The sequence below is a fragment of the Mytilus californianus genome, unplaced genomic scaffold (assembly GCF_021869535.1).
Source record: "Mytilus californianus isolate M0D057914Y unplaced genomic scaffold, xbMytCali1.0.p SCAF_8, whole genome shotgun sequence".
Taxonomy (NCBI): Eukaryota; Metazoa; Mollusca; class Bivalvia; order Mytilida; family Mytilidae; genus Mytilus; species Mytilus californianus.
The window spans coordinates 83,407,574-83,433,504 of NW_026262734.1; the positions used below are offsets into that span (position 1 = coordinate 83,407,574).

The 25,931-nt window shown below is 31.1% G+C and overlaps 2 protein-coding genes across 3 annotated transcripts in view; both read right to left on the bottom strand.

The window, feature by feature from the left end:
• Positions 1 to 16,363, bottom strand: part of LOC127712592 (uncharacterized) — a 384,379-nt gene extending 368,016 nt beyond the window's left edge. The window contains exons 1-3 of the mRNA XM_052219104.1: positions 16,256 to 16,363; positions 15,932 to 16,030; positions 15,131 to 15,229 (exon numbers count right to left, since the gene is read on the bottom strand). Of these exons, the coding sequence (XP_052075064.1) occupies positions 15,131 to 15,229; positions 15,932 to 16,030; positions 16,256 to 16,345 (288 nt within the window). The 5' untranslated portion in view covers positions 16,346 to 16,363. The remainder of the gene's footprint in view (positions 1 to 15,130; positions 15,230 to 15,931; positions 16,031 to 16,255) is intronic.
• LOC127712593 (uncharacterized) lies at positions 1,965 to 10,610 on the bottom strand. 2 transcript variants are annotated; one of them, XM_052219111.1, is made up of 7 exons: positions 10,337 to 10,610; positions 9,089 to 9,280; positions 8,496 to 8,758; positions 6,759 to 7,008; positions 5,165 to 5,489; positions 3,400 to 3,441; positions 1,965 to 2,516 (listed from the first exon to the last, which is right to left on the bottom strand). In XM_052219111.1, the coding sequence occupies exons 1-7, from the start codon at positions 10,538 to 10,540 to the stop codon at positions 2,224 to 2,226; spliced, it is 1,569 nt and encodes a 522-aa protein (XP_052075071.1). In that variant the 5' UTR covers positions 10,541 to 10,610; the 3' UTR covers positions 1,965 to 2,223. The 2 variants fall into 2 exon arrangements, with proteins under 2 accessions (XP_052075071.1, XP_052075072.1); XM_052219112.1 differs by lacking the exon at positions 3,400 to 3,441 and adding an exon at positions 4,173 to 4,214.
• Positions 16,364 to 25,931: the final 9,568 nt, after the last annotated feature.

The window sequence follows — 25,931 nt, forward strand, 5'->3', positions numbered from 1 at the left end:
TAATGATCGAAGTAGTCCAACTACCGTATCATTAGCCTGACAACACTGAGGTTTTGAGTTCGAATCCCTCACGTGGTAGGTACATTCGGCTCGTATCTTTATTGAGCAGGATAGTACATGTAGTTTTACCATAGTTTGTGTTCAAATTCACCTGTCATCCTTTTGAAAAGACTAACCCTGTTTATGAATGAAATCTCTACGGAGCAATTTGACTAAGCTGTTTAGAACAACAAATTACACCTATGATGGCGATTGTTTAGTTTTATTCAACTAAAGAATATCACCAATACGTGAAACTATTGATTTATGCTATCAAAAATTCGCTGAAGACACGTCTGGATAAGATGATGATAATATATTTCAGTTTAAATTTCCATCTGCGTCATGTGCAATATTATATAAAGAATAAACAATATCACTCAAGACGTTTTATTTGAACACGACATGCATGTCGCGATGTGACGTTTTGGTTCATCGTTGGTGTCATGCCAGCAACTATAAATTAAAAAAACGTGAATTTTGATATTGGTTATATCTCTAATAAATCCACCCTATATCCTTTTCTATAATACCCAGCTAACAATTAGACTCAGCTATATTTGAGTACATACCAAGTATTACATGTAAACGGCCGGAAAAAGATAACGCTTTTTTTTTCACGTGAACTTTGTATAATCGCCACGTTTACTCTATATTACTAGTATACAGCGGTATCCTACTGATGCCTTTATTTATTCCATGTTAACCTCAATATTTTAGTCCAAACAAAAAAGTGAACTCGCGTTTATGTTCAAGTTTACTTCCCTGTTCACGTCATAACGTCATAACGCCGCTTTTTTAAAATTTTGTTCCTCTCCACCCATTTACAGTTATTACACCGGCGTGGTATGCATTGTTTTTCTTTAAACCAATGGTAGAATATTTTAGTCACGTAAACTTTAATTTGTGGTGTCAGTAAAAGGTTTGTTTAAGACTTGTTTATGTTATACACAAGCATTAATTCGAAAACATTTTTAAAAGAGAATTTCTTTCAACATATATTTGTTCCGCTTTTAGTCCCCAAGAACCTTAGTTATAACAATATCATTAACATAAGCAGTAACACACAGCAATATGATGGTACTTGCAATAAAAAAGTACGGGTTTAAGGTATACAGTTATACTTTACAAAACTCATGACTGCAATTTTGTCATCCAGTTCAACCAAACGATTATTGTGTAGAAAAAATGCTACTGCTGAGTATTGTGTCATGAATGCTATTTCTTTACAGTCAGCCAATATTCAGTTAAGGAGAATGGTGGCTTTGGTGTTATATAGTTTTGACGAACGCCATTTGAGAATCAGAACGTAACATATAATTAGGAATGTGGTTTAACACAATCACTTGTTCTAGTCCATGTTTGTGAGTCTCAATTAAGACGATTTACCACAGGAATCTTATCTTGCATGAGCAAACGAAATGGTTCTACTTCGTTGAACTGCCCATAGTGCAGCTAGTTTTTTAAGTGTTTAAGATTGTATTGATCAATCAGTAGTTTTCTGTGCATGGTTGTCTATTCATCTGATAAGTAGTATTTGCCTCCAACAATGAGCAAAACCAATACCGCATTGTAAGCTATAAAAAACCAAGAAAAGACAAATTAGAGACTATATATTCAACCAAGTAAAATGACGGCCTGATAATTTACAAAACAATAAACGAAAAACTAATATAATATACAGCCACAAACGAGAACCGAGAATTACAGGCCCCTGACTTGGGACAGCCATTATCAGAATGAGGCAGGTAAAACATTTTACTAGCGCCAAAAAACATTTTAATCAGGAATTTGTTCGTAAATTGTAAAATTCAAAATCCATTTGTCGAAGCTTAAAAAAAGCAGAGATTTTTTCTGTTGCTTCGTAGCGGGTACAGATATATTAAAGATTTTCATACAATGTACAAATACTGTTTTACCCTGCAAATTGATATTTACGCTTGAATGAACATTGTTTTTACTTCAGACCCATTGTATTTGTTATTGAATGAAATCAACATGACTCAAACTCGGACTGCAAAAACATCTGTGACGTAACGTTGAGTGATATCTATACACCTAGGTTTGTAGAGTAGAAAGGTTATAGCCGGATAAAATTTATTTCATCTGCATGAAGCTACTAGGAATACAACCCAAATAGGATAAAAGCCTTATATATTTTCAATGTTTAAGTCATTAAATGATCTAGTAGTACAGTTTGAATTCTACATTGTTTGCAAAAGCTTCCTGTACGGCATCGGCTTCATTGCCTTTTTCAATCTTTTTTAGTGCTTTAACTAAATTAAAAACTAAGGTTTCATTAGGCCTTGAAGGTCGCCATATTTCAAACATCGCAGTTTTAAATTCCAATTTTGTCTCTATGCTCGATAGTTTTTTCTCTGAAATATTTAATTGTACTCCAAGTTTGTAGCATTCATCTTCACTGAGCTGTTTTCCGAGTCTAAATAATGATGATTTTCTAAGAACAGGAATTGTACCTAAAAGATAAAAAAAATGTTCAATGGATAAAAATCTACGCCAAGCTGACATGAACATTGAAAATCATACAACATTTGGATTCTTCTGCTTGCAGTATTTAACCTGCGATGGAAATATTTTACTTTAAACTGTGTATCAAAAAATACTTTTATAAAACTAAGCAAAACTTGTTTTTATTTGACATTAACTTTCAAAAGTGCATTTGAAAATCAAACATGTTCAACTATCACTTAAAACATTTATTACATCGTTTATTCAACAAACAAAAAAAAGAATTGTGAACACGTTTTTGTTCAAAATAGAATGAATAAAGTATTCCCTATAGGACAAATATCAATACAAGCTTTAAAACTGTTTATGTATCGGTATAAATCAGTCCAGCATACATTTTTAAGGTTTACTATACACAAAAGTTTTGCATAGTTTAATAACAGGTTTTTTCAAATGATAGCTTTTAAAGTAAGCGTCAGTCCCTTTCTTCAAAAGGTCTTAAAATAAAACTGAACAGATATTTGTTGAAGATGTTCTTCATATGGTTGCAGTTCTATTTCGTCATTCTATGAATTTATAAATAAGATTTGATACTTTTGTATCTTTTGTTTTACCGTTTGTACTTATACATTGTTCTATCTGCTAAAAATGGTTTGTCAAATATAAGATTCCTTCATATTGTATTGTTTTCTTCGGCGGAATTCCAGACATCAACTAAACTGGTATTCATTAACCATGACAATCTTTTAATGTCGATTATACCTTTGCGTTAACTTTTAGTCAACGAAAATATTCATTATTTTACCTGTAGGTCAAACTACTCTAACATATAACGTGTCACCTTTTAAACTGGGATTCTTTTCCGATAAAATACACTAAAGATAAACTTACACTGTGCATCATCTTTATCCACACCAACATCTTGATTGTCATCTAAAATATATCACATGCTCTAATTGTATAAATTATATAATACAATTTTTGTTTATCACCAATACGTTCATACTACTTTAAAAAGTTTAAATATATCTAACCATTGCTTATGTCATTTACAGTATGGACAAACTATCTTTTGCTTACATAATCACCAATACCAAATACCATTCCCTTATAAACTACCTTATTGAATATTTGTATATCGTTAGTTTGAAGTAAAGCCTGGTACAAAGTAACCACTTCATACTTATGAATTGAAAAAATCTGAGGATTATGATTACAGTTCTATCACTCTTTCTTTTTGAAGTAGCACAACTATTCAATTTATTGCGTCAGTTATTAAATGCAATGCGAATATATTGTTTGTCTATTCTTTTTTTCAATCATTTGTAAATATGATTAAAAGAGATTGCATTCTCTATGAGTCAATTCAACCAACCATCCAAACGTTTCAAAGTTGTTATTAAACTATTCATCTGCTACAAATAGTTTGTCAAATATAAGATTCCTTCATATTGTACTGTTTTCTTCGGCGGAATTCCAGACATCAATTAAACTGGTATTCATTAACCATGACAATCTTTTAATGTCGATTATACCTTTGCGTTAACTTTTAGTCAACGAAAATATTCATTATTTTACCTGTAGGTCAAACTACTCTAACAAATAACGTGTCACCTTTTAAACTCGGATTCTTTTCCGATAAAATACACTAAAGATAAACTTACACTGTGCATCATCTTTATCCACACCAACATCTTGATTGTCATCTAAAATATATCACATGCTCTAATTGTATAAATTATATAATACAATTTTTGTTTATCACCAATACGTTCATACTACTTTAAAAAGTTTAAATATATCTAACCATTGCTTATGTCATTTACAGTATGGACAAACTATCTTTTGCTTACATAATCACCAATACCAAATACCATTCCCTTATAAACTACCTTATTGAATATTTGTATATCGTTAGTTTGAAGTAAAGCCTGGTACAAAGTAACCACTTCATACTTATGAATTGAAAAAATCTGAGGATTATGATTACAGTTCTATCACTCTTTCTTTTTGAAGTAGCACAACTATTCAATTTATTGCGTCAGTTATTAAATGCAATGCGAATATATTGTTTGTCTATTTTTTTCTTCAATCATTTGTAAAAATATGATTAAAAGGGATTGCATTCTCTATGCGTCAATTAAACCAACCATCCAAACGTTTCAAAGTTGTTATTAAACTATTTCATGTGTATTGGATATTTAACATATAAGTGAACAGAAATGATTAGAGTATTATAATGACGTAACGTTCATCATTCACCTTTCTCTGTATAAAATTGAGAGTGGAAATGAGGAATGTGTCAAAGAGACAACAACCCAACCAAAGCAGAAAACAGCCGAACGCCACAAATGGGCCTTCAACACAGCGAGAAAAATCCCTCACCCAGAGGGGGGCTTCAGCTGGCCCCTCAACAAAAATGTGTACTAGTTCAGTGAAAATGGAAGCCACATTAAACTCCAAAACAAATAAGTGAACTAAAATTAAAAACAAAAACCATTCAAGATTTTCAAACGCCAGAGGCTCCTGACTTGGGACAGTCGCAAACATTCGGCGGGATTAAACATGTTTTGTGAGATCTCAACCCTCTAATGTTTCAGTTTTTGTAGACTTAAAACACACATACACACATAAATAAATACAAATAAAATACTACCGAACAGTTGTCCATCGATTGGTAATCTGACAAGTTCCTCGATACCATTTTCGATGGCCACTTTTCTAGATGTTGCCACTTTCACAACGTTGTTACATAAATGTAAACTATTACATAATCTATGTTTGTTTTCTAATGTTTCTACAACTGATTGTTCAACGATTTTTTTCTTAGTCCTGAATATTATGACGTCACCTATCGGTGGTTCATGCTGGTCAGATGCAATGTAAAATGTACGATAGTTCCTTTTCTTGTAATGGTTGAATACGATGTGTTCTTTGGAACTACTTATAGTGTCTATCTGAAAATTGCCTTCTAAGGAAATCTAAGAGGAAAAAATAGACAGTTAAAGATCATGAAATGAAATAAAACGGTCCGAAAAAATACCATATATATACACGTTTTTCATTATCATTTGATTAATTCATGTTTATGATAAATTTCTAAGAAATTTCGCTACATTTAAGTTTAAGTTTTTCTTAATTTTACATAACTTCTTTGTCTACTTTTTCAGGTATACGTGTTTGCATAGTGTGTACATAAACAAAATTATTTCTGAACACCTAACAAAAACACATTTTATTTTAATGTCTTGCATTTCATAATTTTCCTATTTTACATGTTACAAAAATCATGTTCACCCATGTATGAAAGATAAGTGAAGTCTTGATGTTCTACTTTTGTAAGTAAAGCGTGAAGATTGCATTTTTTCAGGCTAAAACCACTTATTGGTTTACTAATTTTACAGTTGTTTGTTAAAGCTATATTCCAAAGAATAGAGATGGTTGAGTACTAACAATCATTTTTAAAAACGTAACATTATGTATGGCCCGCAACATAGTAAAGAACCTTTATTCCAGTATGCATGGTACATATCTGTAAGTCATGATGGATTTACCTTTGCTTCTATAATCTTAATTTGAAGCAACAGTAGTTTACAGATGGTAAATTCGTATAAGCCATTAAGAAGATGTAATCAAGGTAAACACACAAAACATAGAGAAATGCATGCACTTTAATGGGAGCAATACTGGATGCAACGACAGGGTAAGAGTCTTAAAGTATGCATGCGTCTGTCGCAAATGCGAATAAACGCTCAGTAAAGATGTCGAATTCAGGAAAAGGACACAATCAATAAATGTACAGATCAGACGATTATTCTTGTATCGCAAAGCAGGCCCTTGTTTCGTTAATAGTATTGGTTTACATAATACTCGGGAAGGGAAGATAAATAAAAAGAATGTTATAGATTGAAAGGTATATGTTTCCCAACATACATCGTGTTATTAACTATCTATATACGATATCGTCAATTCATAGAGTATGTAAATGTAACTTAGAAGTACGTTACACTGAATCAGGCAGTTCCATAGCACCTCAAGAAGGTAATTCCAGTTTGTATTCTTGAAACAAAAAAAAATTGAAAACTTTGAAAAAAAGTTTCTTGAAACATCCGAATTGAACATAAAATTGAAAATGGAACGGGGAATGTAAGGACTATTATATAAAAAGATTGACATTAAAAGCATAACACTATTTTTTTGTGTGATCATCGAATAAAATTTCAATAATGTACTCAATAGAACAAACATACTTTTAGCTTTTCACCATCTTGAACTATACCGTCTCTGTATTCTATTGTCTGTAGTCGAAAGCCATTCTGTCTCCAATATTTCCTTCTCCTCTTCCCACAATGTTTCAATGCGATTTCGACTATCAAGGTCAATTTATTATCTGTCTCTTTCTTAAGACCTGCAAATATCTCTGTTGGTCTGTAATAATTAACAGCTAATGTTGCGGATTCTGCACTTTTCTTGAAATTTTTCTTTGATCCAACAGCAAAGCTATTTCCAATTTAAAATTATTCAATATTAAAAAGAAAAGTTATCATCGTTGGTACATTATCTATTGCATGAACAATTATGTTGTAAATTAAGATTACAGAATATATCCATTTATTAGTTAAGCCAAAAATACAGCAACGCAACAAAGATACTAACTGAACGATAACTGGATAAAAGGTTTGAATGCCGAATTAACGCGTCCAACGTAGCTACTTACCTGAAAACAACCTTTAATAGCTGACAATGCGGTACGGGACTTCTTCATTGTTGACCTATAGTTGTTAATTTCGGTGCCATTTGGTCTCTTGTGAAGAGTTGTCTTGTTGACAATCATACCACATCTTCTTTTTTATACTAACAATGATATGCCAAAAAGAAAAAACGTAAAACGTCGGATAGACACAAGACTGTCACTTAAAAAAAAACATCGCATCTTTAAAAAAAAAACCAAAAAAACACACACACACACAAAGAACAACACTGACAACTAATCGAAAGTACAACGACCCCTTTTAGAATAAAATTTAGGGTGAATTCAGTTGCTCAAGAGGGTATGCGGATGCTGATCCACATGCCGACCAGTCTTGTTGCACATGTAAATACACAACGGTGATAAAATGATTAGGTAGGTCACACCATCAAAAAGATGATGGGATTTTGGTTACGACAAAAAGAACATATCCGTCTTCATCCGTGAAACAGATATTCCATAACGGTTAACCAACTCGTGATGGCTCCATAAAATTTCGAAAGGATAGTTTCAATTTCCCCACTTGGAACTCTTGGTTCAATACATTCCTTGTAAGCAGCAAACCTATATAGAGGAAATAGTACAGGATTTGCAAGTCCTGAAATGCCGTATAAACTGGACGATATATATTAATTTCATAATGTGGAGGCTGAAATCACCTCTTTTGTCGTAAAATGATGTTCGCAACACACCCTCTTTGCCAACTTCTAGATGTAAATCATAATATATGGCAGACTAAAATGTATCCTATATTTCAAGTTCGATGGGATAGATGCCTTCAACATAATCACAATACTCTGAATTATCTAGTGAGATGGCAAAATTTATATAGTGGAACGTAAAGTTTAAGGATAATGCAAGCTTCTTTCATTCTTCGAATATCATGTCTAAGTGCAGCCTCATATGAATAAAAACAAGTCACCAAGAAGAGGAGATCAGTTAATTCAAATGGGTATGCAGATAGCTTTCCGAAAAACACGTCCTCCACAAGTAACACATATGTTGCCAAACAAAAAAACAAGTATCGTCATAATGTTAACTTTAGATAATTAATTACAAAGTACAATTTATCTATCCCTAAGACAACATCTACGTTGACTATTCTTTAAAATAGTCTTCAGGTGTATGATATTTTGATTTAAATGATGTTTCAGACATGTTTATATTATCTTGTTTTTTTACATGCACAAACGTGCAATTCATCCAAATATTAAAAAACAAAAAACATAAAACCTACTGTGTAAAATGTTCTGCAGAGAAAGAAACTATATTCCCTTCAATTTTTATATTTGTTGAACATATTTCCCAATCTTTCTCTGCTTCTGGAATATCTGTATGTGAGGCTATTATTATGAAATCATCGGCTGACACAACTAATGAATGCAGAGGAAGTTTCATATTTACAGGTTTGCTTGGCTGAACATTATTCTGCATTGTTAAATCTAGGGCATTGGTGAATAAGACCGTTTCCTCACCATTCCAGTCATTCGTATCAGCTACCTTAAAAGAAAATTGAAGCATTGTCAGCTTTTAATAAATAGGATATCTTCGAAAAACTTATAACAAATTTAATAAATTTGATCTGCTGAAAAACACCCCAAAAAATGCACATTCAAACATCATGTTCCTGCAATAACAGTTTTAGCTATTTTCGAAGTTGAACAACCTAACAGTACTTTTACATGTTATAGAAACAAATAAAAAAGAAACAATTTGTAATATGAAAGTATAAAAAATTAAACAAAAATTTGTTAACAATTTAGAATAATGCCAATAATCAAATACTATAATAGAAATATGTTTTGTTTTCTATTTTCATAGATATCCTACATTAAGCATTAATTTTCCCGGTGATTTAAATGCTCCCTCAGGTATGTCTATTTCTGCATTACTTTCTGATTGCGGAACAATTTTGAGTGCGTCTTGTGTAACTGCAAACTCTTCATGTCGACGCTGTGATAATACAACGAATTTGGCCGTCTTCATTCTTGTTAGGTCAATTTTTATATCAAATTTCGTATACTGAAAAATAGAATTGATTTGCATATAAAGCCATGATTTAATGAAGATTTAATTAAAATAAATAAATACATCTGTGGGATGTAAATCGATTGCATTTTAACCAAACGATTTATGATACATTGATTTGAGACCTACATCAGGTCTTTAATATAGTAAAAAATGTTTTAGTCCATTTGTCAATATTATAATACACTTGATTGCTGACAAATTGTAAAACAATAATACCGATACTATATCTTTATGCTTCTTGCAACTTGCTCAGTTAACGAGAAAAGGAGAAAAGAATACTACATAAACAGAAAAGTCAGAACGAAAAGGAGACAATACGAAAACCCAAAATAAGTGATCAGTAACGGCAGCTTTCAATGACCTAAAAGAGTAAGATTGCTCAGACAAAACAAAGCTTTAAAGGACATTCCCTAATGCGTTTGTCCGACAATTGACGAAAACATATATAAACATTAAGTTTCTAGTATAATACAAAGAAATCATGAGCTATACATGCTATATAAGATCTTAAATGTCATTTCATGTATGTCTTTCACAATCAAGCTCATTCTCTTAAGGTTATGTCTGCTCAAACATGTACAAATTAAGATGTTCGATAACTTTGTCATGGTATTATATGAAATAAGGATATATCAATGATGGTTGTAATATATTGATTTTGCATTGATTAATAAGGTACAGTGCCAAATTAAGTTTTATACGTCTCATAAGTCAATTTAAATTGTCATTAATTTTATCCAGAAAACATGAACATTGTTGCATCGTTTCGAACAATGTGCAGCACTAACTTAACCTTGAACCCGCACAAATTATTATAACACAAGATGTCTATACATCGTTGGCGATTTTAATTTAGAAGGGGCACGTGAGAGCACATTTAAAATAGCGAAAAACCATGAAAAAACATCCTATCGAACCTTGTTTAAAATGCTACACGTCTCAAATAACTTTTATTTTGATAGAAGTACACAAATATAATCCTAATGACCAAAGAAAGGGTAAACACATAAGATTTGCATTGTACAACTGGTCATCAAACAAACTAACCTCTTCTTCGTAATCTCCCTCTGTAAATGCCTGGCCTGTAATATTGCCTTCTACAGAACCTTCTAAGGGCATAACTACCACTAGCTGATTTTCTTGAACAAATCCTAGCACAGAAATATGTAAATCTAGATATCTTGGAGTATCACCCCATGTTTTGATTTCATAAACATCGCTGAAAATTTGGTCTTCGAAACCCAGATGCATAGCGAAATCATTGTATTCTGGAATAACTTTCGAACAATATAAGAAAAAGCCATTACTTATATTGTCCGTATTCAGTATGATGTCAGTACATATTGAAATATCTTCAGCAGGATTCACGTAGCAGACTTCAAAAGCATTGTTGCTACAAGAAAAAAAAAATAATTGCAAAACGACACCTATATAAACATATTTTTCATATTATTGAAGTGTTACCATATTGCTATAATATTATAAATCGTGAAATGTTTATACTGAACAGATCGCATGATGTGCAGAGCAAAGCAAAGGTACAGTTATAGTAAAGAAATAAAACCTCAGCAAAACTCAAGAAAATGCACATACAATGTTGATATAATTGTATGTTTATTTGGTAAAAATATAGACACAAAAAAAAGAAGTATTCGTTATATCAGTTGGCAGGCTTATCACAATTAACTTACAGAACACTAGACCCGCTTAATGTTTCATGTATTTTTTTTAAAAACAATTAAAATTGATAATCCATATTCGAAATTAAGATAATACAGTCTGTCTGTATACAGAAGTTAAGTTTGTTTTATTCTTTAAAATCGTATTGGTGTTGTTTATATAAAAGTTTAGACTTGATGATTTGAATTTTCAATTAAAAAAAAATATATATAAGTACTATAGGCAGTATTGCTTCTTCCTTAGAAACTTTAATAATCCTTCAAAAGTTGCTTATTTAAAATACCCGTAATTATTCTCTGCTTCTCGTTCTAGTTGATTTATCAATGTTCTCATAATTTTCTGGTCTGCTTTGTTAAGAATATCGACATCAACACCTACGAGTGCCCAATCATCAATTGTAACTGATGATCCAAAACTGCAAAGTAACTCAATAACCGCAGCGTCTTTCTTGGCAACCGCTATATCCAAAGGACTTTGTCCTTTCTGAAAAAATATAGCTAAACTTGAGGAAACATAAATAATTTCGGCTGCAGTGTACACAATCAGTTTGTAACTGAAACAGTGCATATATATGACATAAATAAATGCCTAACGAAACTGATCTAATTATACAATGATTTGATACCAAATGATATCTCGCAAATCCTGTAACCATTTCAATCTTTGGTTCGCATTAGCAAGAACGTATATACATTTAAAAGGACAAACAAATGACATTAAAAAAAAAACAACAAAAGAACAGTTCAACACGGATTCATTAATATCAAAACGGTAATGTACTATACAGATAACTTTTAACAAATTCGACTCGCTTATATTTCGACATCAAATTAATAATAAATAACCTTTATCTGTGTATTAATGTCATAGGCAGGTCCAGTCTTGCTTTAAGTATGTTATGGAACATTAGGCAGCCCGTTCATACTTTGTTATGTCAAATCAAGATATTATAATGTGGATGTATGAAAAGCAAATAAAAGTATAACGAAGCAATCATGGAATATTTCATAAATATTAAGATACATATTTTTTTAACCGTTACCAGAATAAAACAATTGCCTTTTCGTACTTTCAATGCTTTTCACAGTTTGTAAGCAAACGTCTAATTATAACGATAAATAGAATATAATGTAGATTAACCCTTCAAAATAACACATTAGTTAAGACGCTTTGCTTGTGTAAAAGCTTATGGTCGGCCTGGCTGTTGAGGCAGTTTTGTTTGTCAATATACTCTCTAGAAGATGAAAAATTTATAAACTATGCAATCAATCTTAATTACTACCCGATACAATTCAATGCAATACTTGTTATTAACCATTTAAATTTTCAGTATGTTATTGGTAGAATTTTCTCTTCGGTTGCTTGCATTTATCAAAATTGCACTATTATTCGAGATCACAAAATGCAGTTTTGAAGGAAAAGTAAGGAAATCATTTATTGAATAGAAAACATGAAAAACTCAATCACTATTCAAAACAATTACAATGTCACAATGAGTTTTTTTTTCTTTTCATCTTCATAATTTACCGTTTAATAAAAAGGAAAATCTAAATTACTTTAAAAAACAGCCTTATTTCATATGTTAAAATAGACATATTATCATTTAAATGTTGTGTAATAATGTGTTAAGTTTAGAGAACACCAACAAATCAATTGGAACCATAACTTCAAAATAATTATGGATTCCATTGAGGACTACGCCAGAGCATGGACTAAACGAGAACAAGTTGAACTGGACACTTTGTCAGAATGGGTAAAAAAATCAGGTCTCTGATAAAACGTCGCATTCATAAGTTGTAAAACTGTGTGAATGATCGATCAAAATCCGTTTTCAGAGGCAAAGAGACTGTGAAATGTCTATCATCTCTTCACGATAAGTATGTTGTTGTTCCTGCGGACAAAGCTTCAAATAATATTGTCTTTGTAAATAAAGAATTAGGAATAATGGAGCACTCAGGTAATCACACATACAAAAACATGTCATTTGACAAGGATGAGATTTTAGCGAATCATAAGTCCTTCATGGCTTTAATGAACATTACATTGAACAGCAAATCGGAGGACTTACCTTGTTTGTATTAGATACCCAAGCTTCATAAAATTCCGTACAAACAACGGTACATTGCCGGCTAATATGCATGTTCGACTAAATAATTATTCATAAGATTGACAAAAATTCTGTTCGCAGTGAAAGAGGGTCTTCAGAAATACTGTGAAACTGTTTACTCGCGTAGTGGTATTAACCATATGTGGATTCTTAAAAACATATATTTAAAATAATTTTAAATCTCGACCTTTATCTGAAATAAGTTCTATCAAAACTTTTGATTTTTAAACCCTGTATATCACCATTCCCCATGTGAAATTGAAAAATCATCTAAAGTATCCACAATGCTTTTCAACATAAAAATGGTAGCATATGCTATACATTTATTACTTTGGGATACCATACGGCGTATTTTGTAAATAGTAAACAAAAAGGTAAAACATGCTACAAAGAAGAACAAGTGATCAGGATGCTGGAGTTTCTTTTTGACAACATATTTTTTGAATTTGGACTTTTTCAACAAATTGTCGGCATTCCTATGGGAACAAACTGTGCGCCTCTCCTTGCCCACATCTACTTATTTTCATATGAGTCGGAGTTCGTTCAGACACTTGTCAAAAACAAGAAGATCAAATAAGCCAGATCATTTAATTTCACATTCAGATGTATTGATGATGTTCTTTCCATTAACAATCCAAACTTTTTTGATTGGATTCCATTAATATATCCCCCAGAACTAGAAATTGAAGAAACAACAGACACGGCTACCTCCGCATCATTTTAAGACTTATACCTCGAATTTGACATACACGGTCATCTCTGTACCAGAATCTATGACGAACGTGACGGTTTTAATTTTGAAATTATCAATTTCCCCAACCTTAGTACCAACTTCACCTGCATATGAGATATATATTTCCCTACTTATTCGGTATTCAAGATATTGCAGCTGCTACTCAGACTTTGTAAAACGTCACCAGTGTCTGAGTAGAAAGTTGATGAACCAGGGGTATGTCAAAGAACGTCTCGTCCTTTTTCTAAAAAAGGTTCATCGGAAGGTACCAAGACTTTGTTGATAAATATTCCGTATCAACTTCGCATATAAAACACGATGGTCTAGAAGTATAGATTCTAGGTACTGACGTTGTTTATTATCTTAATAACGTGTTATAGTATTCTTTTATTTGTCTTTATGAATATCCATTTGACGTGGCTCTGTACTTATACATCCTGTTATTTTGTTATGGTAAACCAATTTTGTATTCTTGTCTTTCATTTTTGCTAATATGCTTTGGCTATATGCATTTTTGTGTTTCTTTGTTACATATGACGTGGTCCTGTACTTATACATCCCGTCATTGTGTTATTGTGCTATGGTATTTTTTTGGTATTCTTGTCTTTCATATTTGCTAATGTGCGTGTCTATATTCCTTTTAGCGTTTCTTTATTACGTATTTGTTTGTTTTTATAGTGACTAAGATTATAACACAATGTTGACTGCTGTACCCCTATTTTTGACATTTTTTACCTATTACGTCTGTTTGTTTTGTTCACACATCGTTGTCAATAGAAAAGAATTTTATGCGACTCTCATACAAGTGAAATGTTTAGCTAGCTATAAAACCAGGTTTAGTCCACCATTTTCTACATAAGAAAATGCCTGTACCTAGTCAGAAATATGACAGTTGTTATCCATTCGTTTGATGTGTTTGAGCTTTTGATTTTGCCAATTGATTACGGACTTTCCGTTTTGGATTTTCCTAGGAGTTTGGTATTTTTGTTATTTCACTTTTTACCAATCTATCTTAAAGGTTAATATTAACAAATTGAGTAATGTTTAAACATTAAACGAGCTGCTGAAAGGCTGCTTTAGAACATCAGATTCTGACATGTGTCATGTGATGATTACATAATGGCATGATAAAATATTGTTAATATTAATACACATTGTCATGTTTCTTTTACACTATGTTTATGTTTGCCAAATTTTTTACGTGCAACCTAGATAAAACTCTTCGGTTGTGGTAACTATATCTTTCGTTATATCTTATTGTAGTCCGTTATAATTTGAAGTGTAAAACTATCATAGAGACACACGATTAAGTTGTACTTACGTTGTTTTTAACATTTATTGTTGATCTAAAGGCTACAAGTGCCACCATTGATTCAACGTTTGAATTTTTCACAGCCTTAAATAACGCAGTTTCACCATCCTATACAAATTAAAATAAATAAACGCAATACAAAAAACAAAAGGAAAGATAGTTTATTTTTGTTTATTCGACACCTATTTCAATGTCCTTTTATCTGAAATAAGGAATATGATAATTTCTTCATTTTGTAAGAATAATGTCTCTTCGGGGGTTCTTTGGCAAGTTAGTTTATACTCAATCCAAAAACACCAACTATGGTTTCTTCATATTTTTATGTGAAATTTGGAAGAAATGTGATACCTCCGGTTTACAAAAATATTCTTCATTCTTTTGTCATGGGATGGCTCTGTCTATGCGCTTTCCGAAAATGTTTGGTTGCTAGGCATTTTTTGTATAGAATTTTCCTCGAAGTTCGGTATTTTTGTTATTTTACTTAGTAAGATAATGAAAAAAAAACTTCTTATTGTTTGACCAAGGTAACTTTTGGATGATGTTTGTTAAGGTGAACATTTCGCAAAAAAAAAAAAAAAATAAAAACTTTATGGAAAGATGTCACTAGTGAGTAAAGACATAAACACATCATATTTGTCAACTTAATCGTGATGGTTTTGTGGTTTAAAACTCTCAGATACCTATATTTTGCTAAAGTTTGTAAATCTTCTCTCTAGATTGACTTGTACTGTTCACCTACAGTTTTTTTGTTCTTCAGATTTAATCTTGATCGGATTTCCATCTTTTTTGTTCTGCCAAATTTTCATTTACCTTATCTCTTTGTTCAATGTCGATTCCATGCTGTGCTGCTGCGACGATAAATTCTAACAATCCTCCAGAACTAGCATAATGTAGACATGTACATCCATTCTAATAACAAGATAAGAGCAGATATTAACAAGATTACATTTGATTCAAAAAATGTCTACTGTCTCAATTTTAAAGAATTACAATGATATCTAACTTATCTAAATATTTTACTATTGAATCCAAGTAACATTTATATTAACAAAATTGGTGGCATTTCGGACTTTTGTGAAATTGAATACGAACTCTTTAAATAAAACATTTTGTGTAGCCCTTGAAGTTTAATACCTCATCCACATAGTCTAAGTTAGATCCTGCTTTGATCAGGTTTATTGCCTCCTTGCTCTTTTTCTTCTTCACTAGTGATATCAGTTCCATTCTCAAATTAGTGCATACACGTTATCTGTAATAAAATCCAAAGGTAAAAAATTGAATATACATTCATTCTTTTTTAAGACAGTAAAGCATTAACTTCACTTAGAAAAGGGCAAACAATTTAAAATTTAACATTTTCAATACATCTATTAGTGACTATATAGTAACACCAAATCTTAACAAAAGTCTCAACCGCTAACACATCTTATAATTATTCAGTATTTACAGGGACGAATCTCAAAATATAGGCACCTTTACAAACGTAAAACGATTATTTGTCATGATATGAATGTGTTCATCGCATTCAACTTATATTGGATTGGTTAAAAATGTCAATATAAGCTCATATGTACATACCTCTAGCGAAAAAGCCTCAATCTAATATATCGCTTAAATAATCATCAACCGTTGTGTTAAAGGACTTACCAGCTAAAAAAAAGTAATACCATAGGAATAACAGTGGGCTTTTACATGTTTAACCAACTGTTAACCACGAAAACTTACAACAGAATACTCGAGTGTTTTTTCTAGCCCCTTCTTATCTTTTGATTTAGTTATTTCTACACACACCCTTTAGACAAGATAGGGAATGTTTTCAAGTTTTCGTTTTTCACAACATGTTCAAAACTTGAAATAAATTGATAATTGCCAAATTACTAAGAAAATTCAGAAATGGGAAGAAACACATTTTCTTTCTTTTGACATTACCCTGAGGAGAAGCGTCGAAAACAATCCTATTCAACCTGTGAATGAGTTGAACGTTGCGTGCCGAAAACAATTTGTCCAGCACCTGTCAGTGGTGGAACGTTTCAAAACCAAAAAATAAATCTTATCTATATATATATATATATAAATAACATGTCGAATTTTGATTATCCGCCTATCATAACCCTTCTTTTTGATTATCGGTTAATTTTTTTTCGTCCAAAGCAAACATGCAAAATTTGTCATTGCAAGTTAATCAACCAATAAATGATAGTATGGACACTTGTATATTCGGGAAATTCGATGAAAAACTTGACCTTAAAATGTCTTTGGCTTGTTGCTAGATTGTTATCTCATTGGCATTTACCCAAACCTCGCGTTCAGTCTTATTTATTAATGAAATGTATTTGTGTGTGCATGAATCATGGTTACACACATCATTTCTAATCTTCATTAAACTCCCTCCAGTAAAAAAATTTTGAAAGAAATGTACAATTTTGTCTAAGAAAATCGATAGTTTAAAAATCGATCTTTTTTTGTTTGAAAGAAGTAACACAATTGCTTATATATGTTTATATTATACTTAACATGGAATCCAAAAGTATTATTTTACAGTACGGTACAAATGTAATAAATGCTACTTCATCTCTTTTAAGATGTTTAATAAGTACAAAAATGTTATGTTATATGTGATGCATGCACTGACTGTAATACATATGTTTGTCATACTCAAATCCCGTTTCTATCAACGTTAATTACATCAATTTTATCATTTGTTATGATTTGACAAATATTACTGAGTCTTATCATTCAAAAACAAATGCTTTCGATGCTTTCGATGCGACTGTAAACCAAACAAAGGTTTCAAGGGATTGAACATCAAATGCATGTACTACATATATATGTGCATTATTTTATTGATTTTTAAATTATTACATGCGTTAGGCGGAAAAGTTAAAAGTTGAAAAATCACGCATCTAATTGGAAAATGCACGTTTCCTGTCCTATTGCAGTTTAAAACTAAAAACTACAAATATAAGTTTTGAATATACATTCTTGTACATAAAAACACAAGGACGGATTTCACATGTTATACAAAACATTACGTAAGAAGTCGAAGAAGGGAGGCGAAAGTTAACAGAGGGACATTCAAACTCATAAGTCGAAATTAACTGACAACCCCATGGCCAAACAAGAAAAAAAGACCAACAGACAAACAGTGGTACACAAAACACAACATGAAACTGCTCTGCACCAAGGACTTTGCAGCTATAAAAATGATAAGTGTTATTGTAAACCAGGATGCAACAACTATTCCTGAATGATTAACAATAGTGGTGGTATTTGTAAAAAAAAGGGGGAGGTATGTTCAATAATCTAAAAGATATTTATTCAGAATATTTGTTATCTCTTATTTGTCGGACGTAAAAATTTTCTTAACAAGAATCAGGATAACATATGCATGCTATTGTAACTTTACCCTTATTAAAATGTGCCAGTTCACTTAAACAAAATGAAAATAATTGGTTATTTGATTATGTAACATATATATTTGAATGTAACAGAGAACGAAACGGCACTAGGTCACTTAATCGTCTTAAAATGTACATGTAACACGAACACCAAACATACTAGGTCAGGGGACATTTTCCAATACGCGGCAAATCAAAAATATATCATACTTTTGGTTTAGACATCCCATTATCATGTATATGTTAGTGACCTTTTTGTCTGGTTAGAAAAGTGTTTTTACAAGTTTTCCATGATGAACATTTGCTCACGTTATGAACGAAACAATTGATTGGGTAAGCGAAAGGTCGCCAGAGGTTTAAATATCAAATTGTTTATGTCACGATAGTGTAACAATAGTCAGAGTATCAAACTCCGGAAGATTGGACAAATGTTTTCGGAAGAGTAGCGTTTACAATGTCTATCGGACAATCAAACACTAACTACATTTCCGGTTGCAATGCATACTGTGAAAAATGATATCTTTTTACTATTCATTCATGTTTCTGAAATTTTCAGTATATTTGAGTTGTTAGCATGTCGTATAGTATTCGGAAAGTATAAACACTTAATATACAATTCAAGAGGGCCGAAAGATACCAGAGGGACATTCAAAGTCATAAATCGAAAATAAACTGACAACGCCATGGCTAAAAAAGAAAAAAAAAAACCCAAAAAAACAGACAAACAATAGTACACAAAACAAATTATAGAAATCTTTGGATATCAAACTTTGAATATCGATATGATACTATATAATAACAGGAATGAGAATATGAAAATGAGTATCTATGATGTACATTGAAAGTGCATAGGTAGAACACATTCACAGCCAATTACAGATTCTGTGTCATTTTAATTTCTGCAAGTGTTGTTGAAATATATTATTGTTTTATTGAATCTTGAAACGTAAAGTCACGCATGACATCGTGATTCATAACCAAAAAAAAACTGAATCTGTGGACAAAGGTATTCATCATTTCAAACAAAATGAACGTAATTGTAGAAAAATTATTAACATCTAACTGAAAAGGAAGCATTTTCAAAGTACAAACTTGTAATGAAAATATGTGAATATGTAAAAGACAGAGACTAGTGAAACAAGTACTGTTTTGCCGGTGAATGCAAACATCATAAATTAATATTTTATAATGTTTAAGAGTTCAATTTGAAATCATTTTGAATTTAAATGTACATCTAACTCACCTTTGCAAACACACGTAGATATTTAATGTTGTATGCACCTACTATACAAGTCATACTTTGTAGCCTTCAAGTTCTTTTAAATTTGACAAATAGTTATAGAAAGTTGTTGCTAAGGAAGTTGAGAGACCTCAATGATCATAAAGAAGCATGTATAAATAGAAAAGCAATAACGAAGGAAAAGTCAATATTGATTATACGATTAAGTGGAGAGATTAAACACGATCGTAATTATAAAATTTAAAAACCGCACTAAGGGAAACAATGTTATTCCTCAAAGTTTATTTGTCAACTTAGATATTTTAACGGATAGACTCATTTATTTTTGAAGGAAACAAATGAAGAGAGCATATATTTACCATATATACATATATGATATTACCTTGAATTATTAACATACTAAAAAACAACAAGAAAAATATAAAAAAATATATGTTTAAATGCACATTCTAACATCCACAAACTGTACCTATAAAAACAGGGATTTATCTCGGGAATATGTTTTCCTTCCAGTTAAGTAATAGTGAGTATTCTCAAAAAGTTTTATTTAGAATTCCTCCTGAAAAATTAATTCGTAACTTAAACTCGAGATAGAGGAAATCTTGTTTGCCTAAACATAGTTTTGCGGTACTTGTTTATAAACTTGACATATACTATACATTCTCTATTTAAACGGCCAGCACCATAATCATAATAATGTCTATTGAGTATAAGAACATACAAAAATCAAGATACATCAAATAGAATACCAAATATTCAAAACAGAAAGAAAAATGACGAGCACCAGTTTACAAAACATTAGAAACAACAAAGAAAATTGGTATTTATATGTTTATGTTGGATATTGTCATCAAATTTGACGTCCTCTGTATGACCTGACGTGACTACATACTTGTACATCACAAACAGTCAAAAAAACGTCCCAGTTGTGCAAGTGTTTTACTGCCGGTCGACAGAAATCTAAGAATGCCCATATTTGTATTCTTCAGTCACACACTAAGGAACCAATGACCATTAATCTATATTGTAAACATACCATGTGATTGAAAAAAGGATTTAAACATGTGTATGTTCATGCCTGTACGTATCTTTCCGTTTTTGTCATTTGTACAATTGGGTGTCCGTAGACTAGTCGTCTATAAACTGTAATTTTCAGTCTTTCTGTCTGTTTTTCTATATTCCGTTCTGTCTAAATATCAGTTTGCTTATATCATTTCTAAAGTAGAGTCGCCTCAACCGAATTTTTTTTAATAATGTTAATACCTAGAAGTCCATTCTGCTTCATGTCAAATTTGGAGAAAAAAATGTTGTCATGAAAAAACTTAGTAAATCTTTTTTCTTAAACAAATAAAGAAAAATGTCATTGTAACATTTACTGTATTTTTTTTCTAACCAGATGGGGATTACGACAATTCTTGTCTTTAGGTGAAGTTCAAGTTCAAAATATTGGAGGAGATAGTTCCTTAATCTAAAACGATACCAACATTTTTCCACCAACACGTTAAAAAATATATTTTAGAACTACTGCTTACTGGGCTGCTTGTTACCTCAGAAACTAGCAGTACATAAAGAGATATCTTTGCATAGAGTCCCTTCACCATGTTCATTGTAACAAGAAACTTTCAAAATAAACTAAAACTTTTAAACTTTTTCACATAATGCAACACAATCCAATTCGTTCTGGTAGATGAATATAACAAGAAATTCCCATATATGCGATAAAACAATGTCAACGTTGATCATACGATGGTGTATAAATTCCGAATCTTTAAGTATATACTAGTATCATAATTTATTGATACTAAAGGTCACTGTTAACCTTTCAGGTCGACACAACTGACAACAAACAAATCATTTAAATGCGTTACCTTTGTCATCAAGTTAAGGACTATTAAAATGAAACGTAAGGTCGTCCTGTATCAGATTTTAGTTCATAATATTAATATGTTTAAAGTTAAGATAATTAAAGATCAGCCAAACATTTACAAAAGTCGATTTTATACAAACATCATCAATTTCATTTTCTCTTCCTGTCAAATATTTGTCTTCATAAATGAAAAGGAGGTACTATACATTATTTTTTTATGTTGTAAATAGATGCTTTGGGTGACATGTGACGCCGTTTAACAACATCATTTTAGTAAACAATACAATAAAAACCTTTGTCAACTAGTTGCCGATAGCTATAAAATGCAACCAGCTGATTATTGATTTGCTATCAAAATCGTATATAGTTCAACATGTTCAAGGAAAATTCAAAGTATTGCCAAACCATGACAAAATTCAGAAAAACATGAAAAAATAAACAAAAAAGAGGAAATGAAACGGTATATTTCTTTCGCCAATAATAAATTTTAATCGCCACAACTTTTTTTTTCGCAACATGCAAAAATGGCGACCGCCAGCGGAAACCCTATCATTGTATTACTTTGTTGAACACATCTGTAAATGATAGCAACATTATTCATTTTGACTTAGTTTCGGTGAATCAAATACAATAAAATAAGGGAATTTTACGTGGAATATCAGTAACGATACACATTTTTCTTTTCTTTACAACAATTAAGGTTAAATGAAATACAACATACCAATCGAAGACGGTATATCTATCATCTTTTTTTTTACTGATTAATCGATTGCATTACACAAGGAATGTTTTGATATGATATATCATAACACAAATTTCATCAGTTCATATAATTTAAGAATATAATATAACCACAACCTTTTAGCTGTTATTTTACAATGGTCAAATAGCGTTTACAATGGTCAAATAGCGTTATTGAAATATTAGAATTTAAACTTTTAAATATCTTAATGGAATGACTTGTACGAATTCAGGACTCAAATACTACTTATACAGTTTCATTCTAAATACATGTAGATCACATGTTGCTTAACACAATGTTAAATGTTATTATATTGTCAACATGTTCAAGTTTCGTGTTTTGCAAATTGTTATTACTTTCCGTTCTACATGTTCACGCGTCATAACCCCTTTCTTTTCAAACTGAAGTCAGATGCGAGATTCATAGGGAAAAAGGGAAAGAAAACTGAAAGAAATCAAAAAAACTTTATTACACGTTTTTGTTTTTAAAATTCGAATTATTTAAATGTCGATCGCATAACCTAGCTAATAATATTATTACCGAGACGTACACGTAGGTTTATTTTTCATCAATAATATTCGAAATCATTGTCAAATTGAGGTACACATATAACGTATGTCAACACAAAATCTGTGTGCAGCGATATCTGACATGTTGCAACTTTAAACAAATGATTAATCGTTATCATTTGTGCTGATTTGAAGAGCAGAGGGCCATAAAATAAAGGTGTACAAAATATGAATTAGTTAACTGTACATGTATTCGAAGAACGTTTTGTGTAAAAATACCGTCACTAATGAGCAAACCTTATACCTTAAAGTATTCTATAAAAAACCAGGAACTGTTAAACTGCAAACTTGAAATTCAACGTCATGTATTATGCTGAAACAATAAACGAAAAAAAAAAAAAAAAAATAGAACAAACAAGAACAAACGATAACACATGGATTATCTCTCACAAATTAAACAAAACACTACTTGTGGATGTTCGCTCCCCTGTTTTAGATAACAAGTTTTTCAAAAGACTGTTTTAAATTGAAAATATATGAATAACAAAACTAAAAAAGTACGATAAACATAAACAAATTCGTTTCCTTGTTTTTGAGATATAATCAATTGAAAATTTGACGAGAAATAATTCTCTCTAGCTTTTCCATGCATTAAAAATGTAAAATATTGACATCTTTTTTCTTTCAAAAACTATGAAAAAACAACAAAGATTTCATAAAATTTTCAAAATTGGCGTTTTGATCTACACTGTATATTTAATAAAACTATAAAAAGAAAAGTCAGGGTGTACGGGCACAATTTGTATTGCCACTACAAAAATAAAACAGGAGGATTGCGAATATATGACAAACAGTCAAAACAAAAGTAGCGAACATCCTTAATAATGTACACTTAACTGTCAAATGCTAGGGGATATACCAAAAGCACGAGTTCTCATTATACTGCATCCACATACAAGACGACATAAACACATGAAAACATATTTTAAAGGTAACTAAAATATATCAAAACTAGACATTGTGATGTTAAAAAAGCAATTAAAAATAGTATTATAAAATCACTCGAATCTAAATGTACACTCACACGTTTCAACAAACAAGAATATCTAGATGAAGTGTTTACTCTCATATACTCAGGTAATTATATATCACCTATAATTATCACCTTTATACTATAACATTAAGTTAATAGGAACAGAAAAGAGTAAAAATACACCTACGAACTTGAAGCGAACATGTGTACATTGCCAAACAAAAAAAAAAAAAAAAAAAAATAAGGATTAATCAATATTGCTTTCATTCAATTGAACGGATGACTGCATTTTGATTCACAAAAGACCTTTAGAATACAAAGTAAGTTATGGTAGGAAAATTATATCATTTACACTTATGTATTTTGTAACGTTATAAACTAAAGAAACACAGCTTACTATGTAATATCTTGACTTCCGGCCTCTTTTATTCATCAATTTTTATCAATACAAAATAATGATATAAAGAAACGGAAAAATTAAAAAAAAAGTCACACTTTTCAAATATGTAAGTGCTTAAAACGGCACTTTCAACATAAATCAAACTGACACAAATCGGAATTTGTTCACGATTGTTTGAAAAAGAGGCGATTTTGCAGCCAGATTTTTCAACAACAATGCTAGTGGATATTCAAAAATATTCCCGTACAATGCCAGAAGATGACAACCCAGAATATCTTCAAATGATACTGTTTAGTAATTAGTGAACCGACGAGCTATTTATTTCTTTTTTTTCCTACGACACCACGTGAAAAATCCAAAAAGTAATATATCGTGCATTGTGTTTTAAACTGCGATTCGATATTCAATATGCAGGAATAAAATGACGTGAAGTTTCCGCAGACACAAGAAATTAAAAGGTTTGATAAACCAACATTGAGAAAAAAGCAACCTCTTGATTCCGTCCAGAAACAGCCGGGACAATCAGATAAATAATTTAAAGATTCCCATAAAACTGTCTTGGATGATTTTAACGACTACAGGTATTATATTCTCTTGGTCCAAATGACAATATCATGGGACAAAAAAAAACATATCTAAAACTTCCTGTATTGATTTTATTAATATTGTTGATATAAAACCCAAGTAACGATAGGTCTCATGTCACTCATATCAACCACAATCAACGCACCAAACATGGTTCTAATGTTTAACTTAAAAAAATGATGGATATCAGTTACTGTGTAAACTTGGTCAAATACCAATTAGATAATTTCATAACAAAGTCCTATAAACAAATGAATGTTCAAGTATCATAACAGTTTGGTATTACCATAAACTGTTTTTTCGTATTAATAAACCTTAAAAGATCTTATTAAAAGAATCTTTAAAAATAAACAACATTAACAGAAGTACTGATTTTCCCAATTTGCCTAGAACTTTTAATGAGTCTACCGTTCAAAACTTTATACCTCCTATTTTGATTACACAGAGCAACCAATAATTTCTTAAACGTACACAAACCCAATATAAGTTTAATTGTTAACTATATCAGTTACATTAGACGTCAGTATAGACAATGGTTCTCCTTCCGAATAAGACAGTGAAACATTGAGTTAAAACATGATCCCTGTGGCCATTTAATAACACGGACGTCAACATTATCTAAAACCGGGATGTCTGATAAATGAGAACCAAAAGATTATTCTCAATCGAATATAAATTTGAAAAACTGTCTTCAGTCTATTAACAAGTTATAGTATTTCATTTTCACGAGATACATTTGATATAAAACTCTTTAAATTCTATTAGAAAAAAAATGTCTGAATAATGTGGATATTCGCAAATTTTGAAAATAATTTAGAAACTAACAACAGAGTAAGTAATTGGCGAAGGTCTAGCATTAGCAACAAAATTCATGTACATTTGTACATGTTGTCCTGGCAAAGCGTTTTGTATTCATGCCAGTCCACATCGAAGCCATCAATGCAGTTCCTTCACGTCTCTTCAATTCGTAGTAATCAATTTTGATGATTTGTTTTACTGTATTGAATGTTCTGTGTGTAGAGATATCTGACATGTT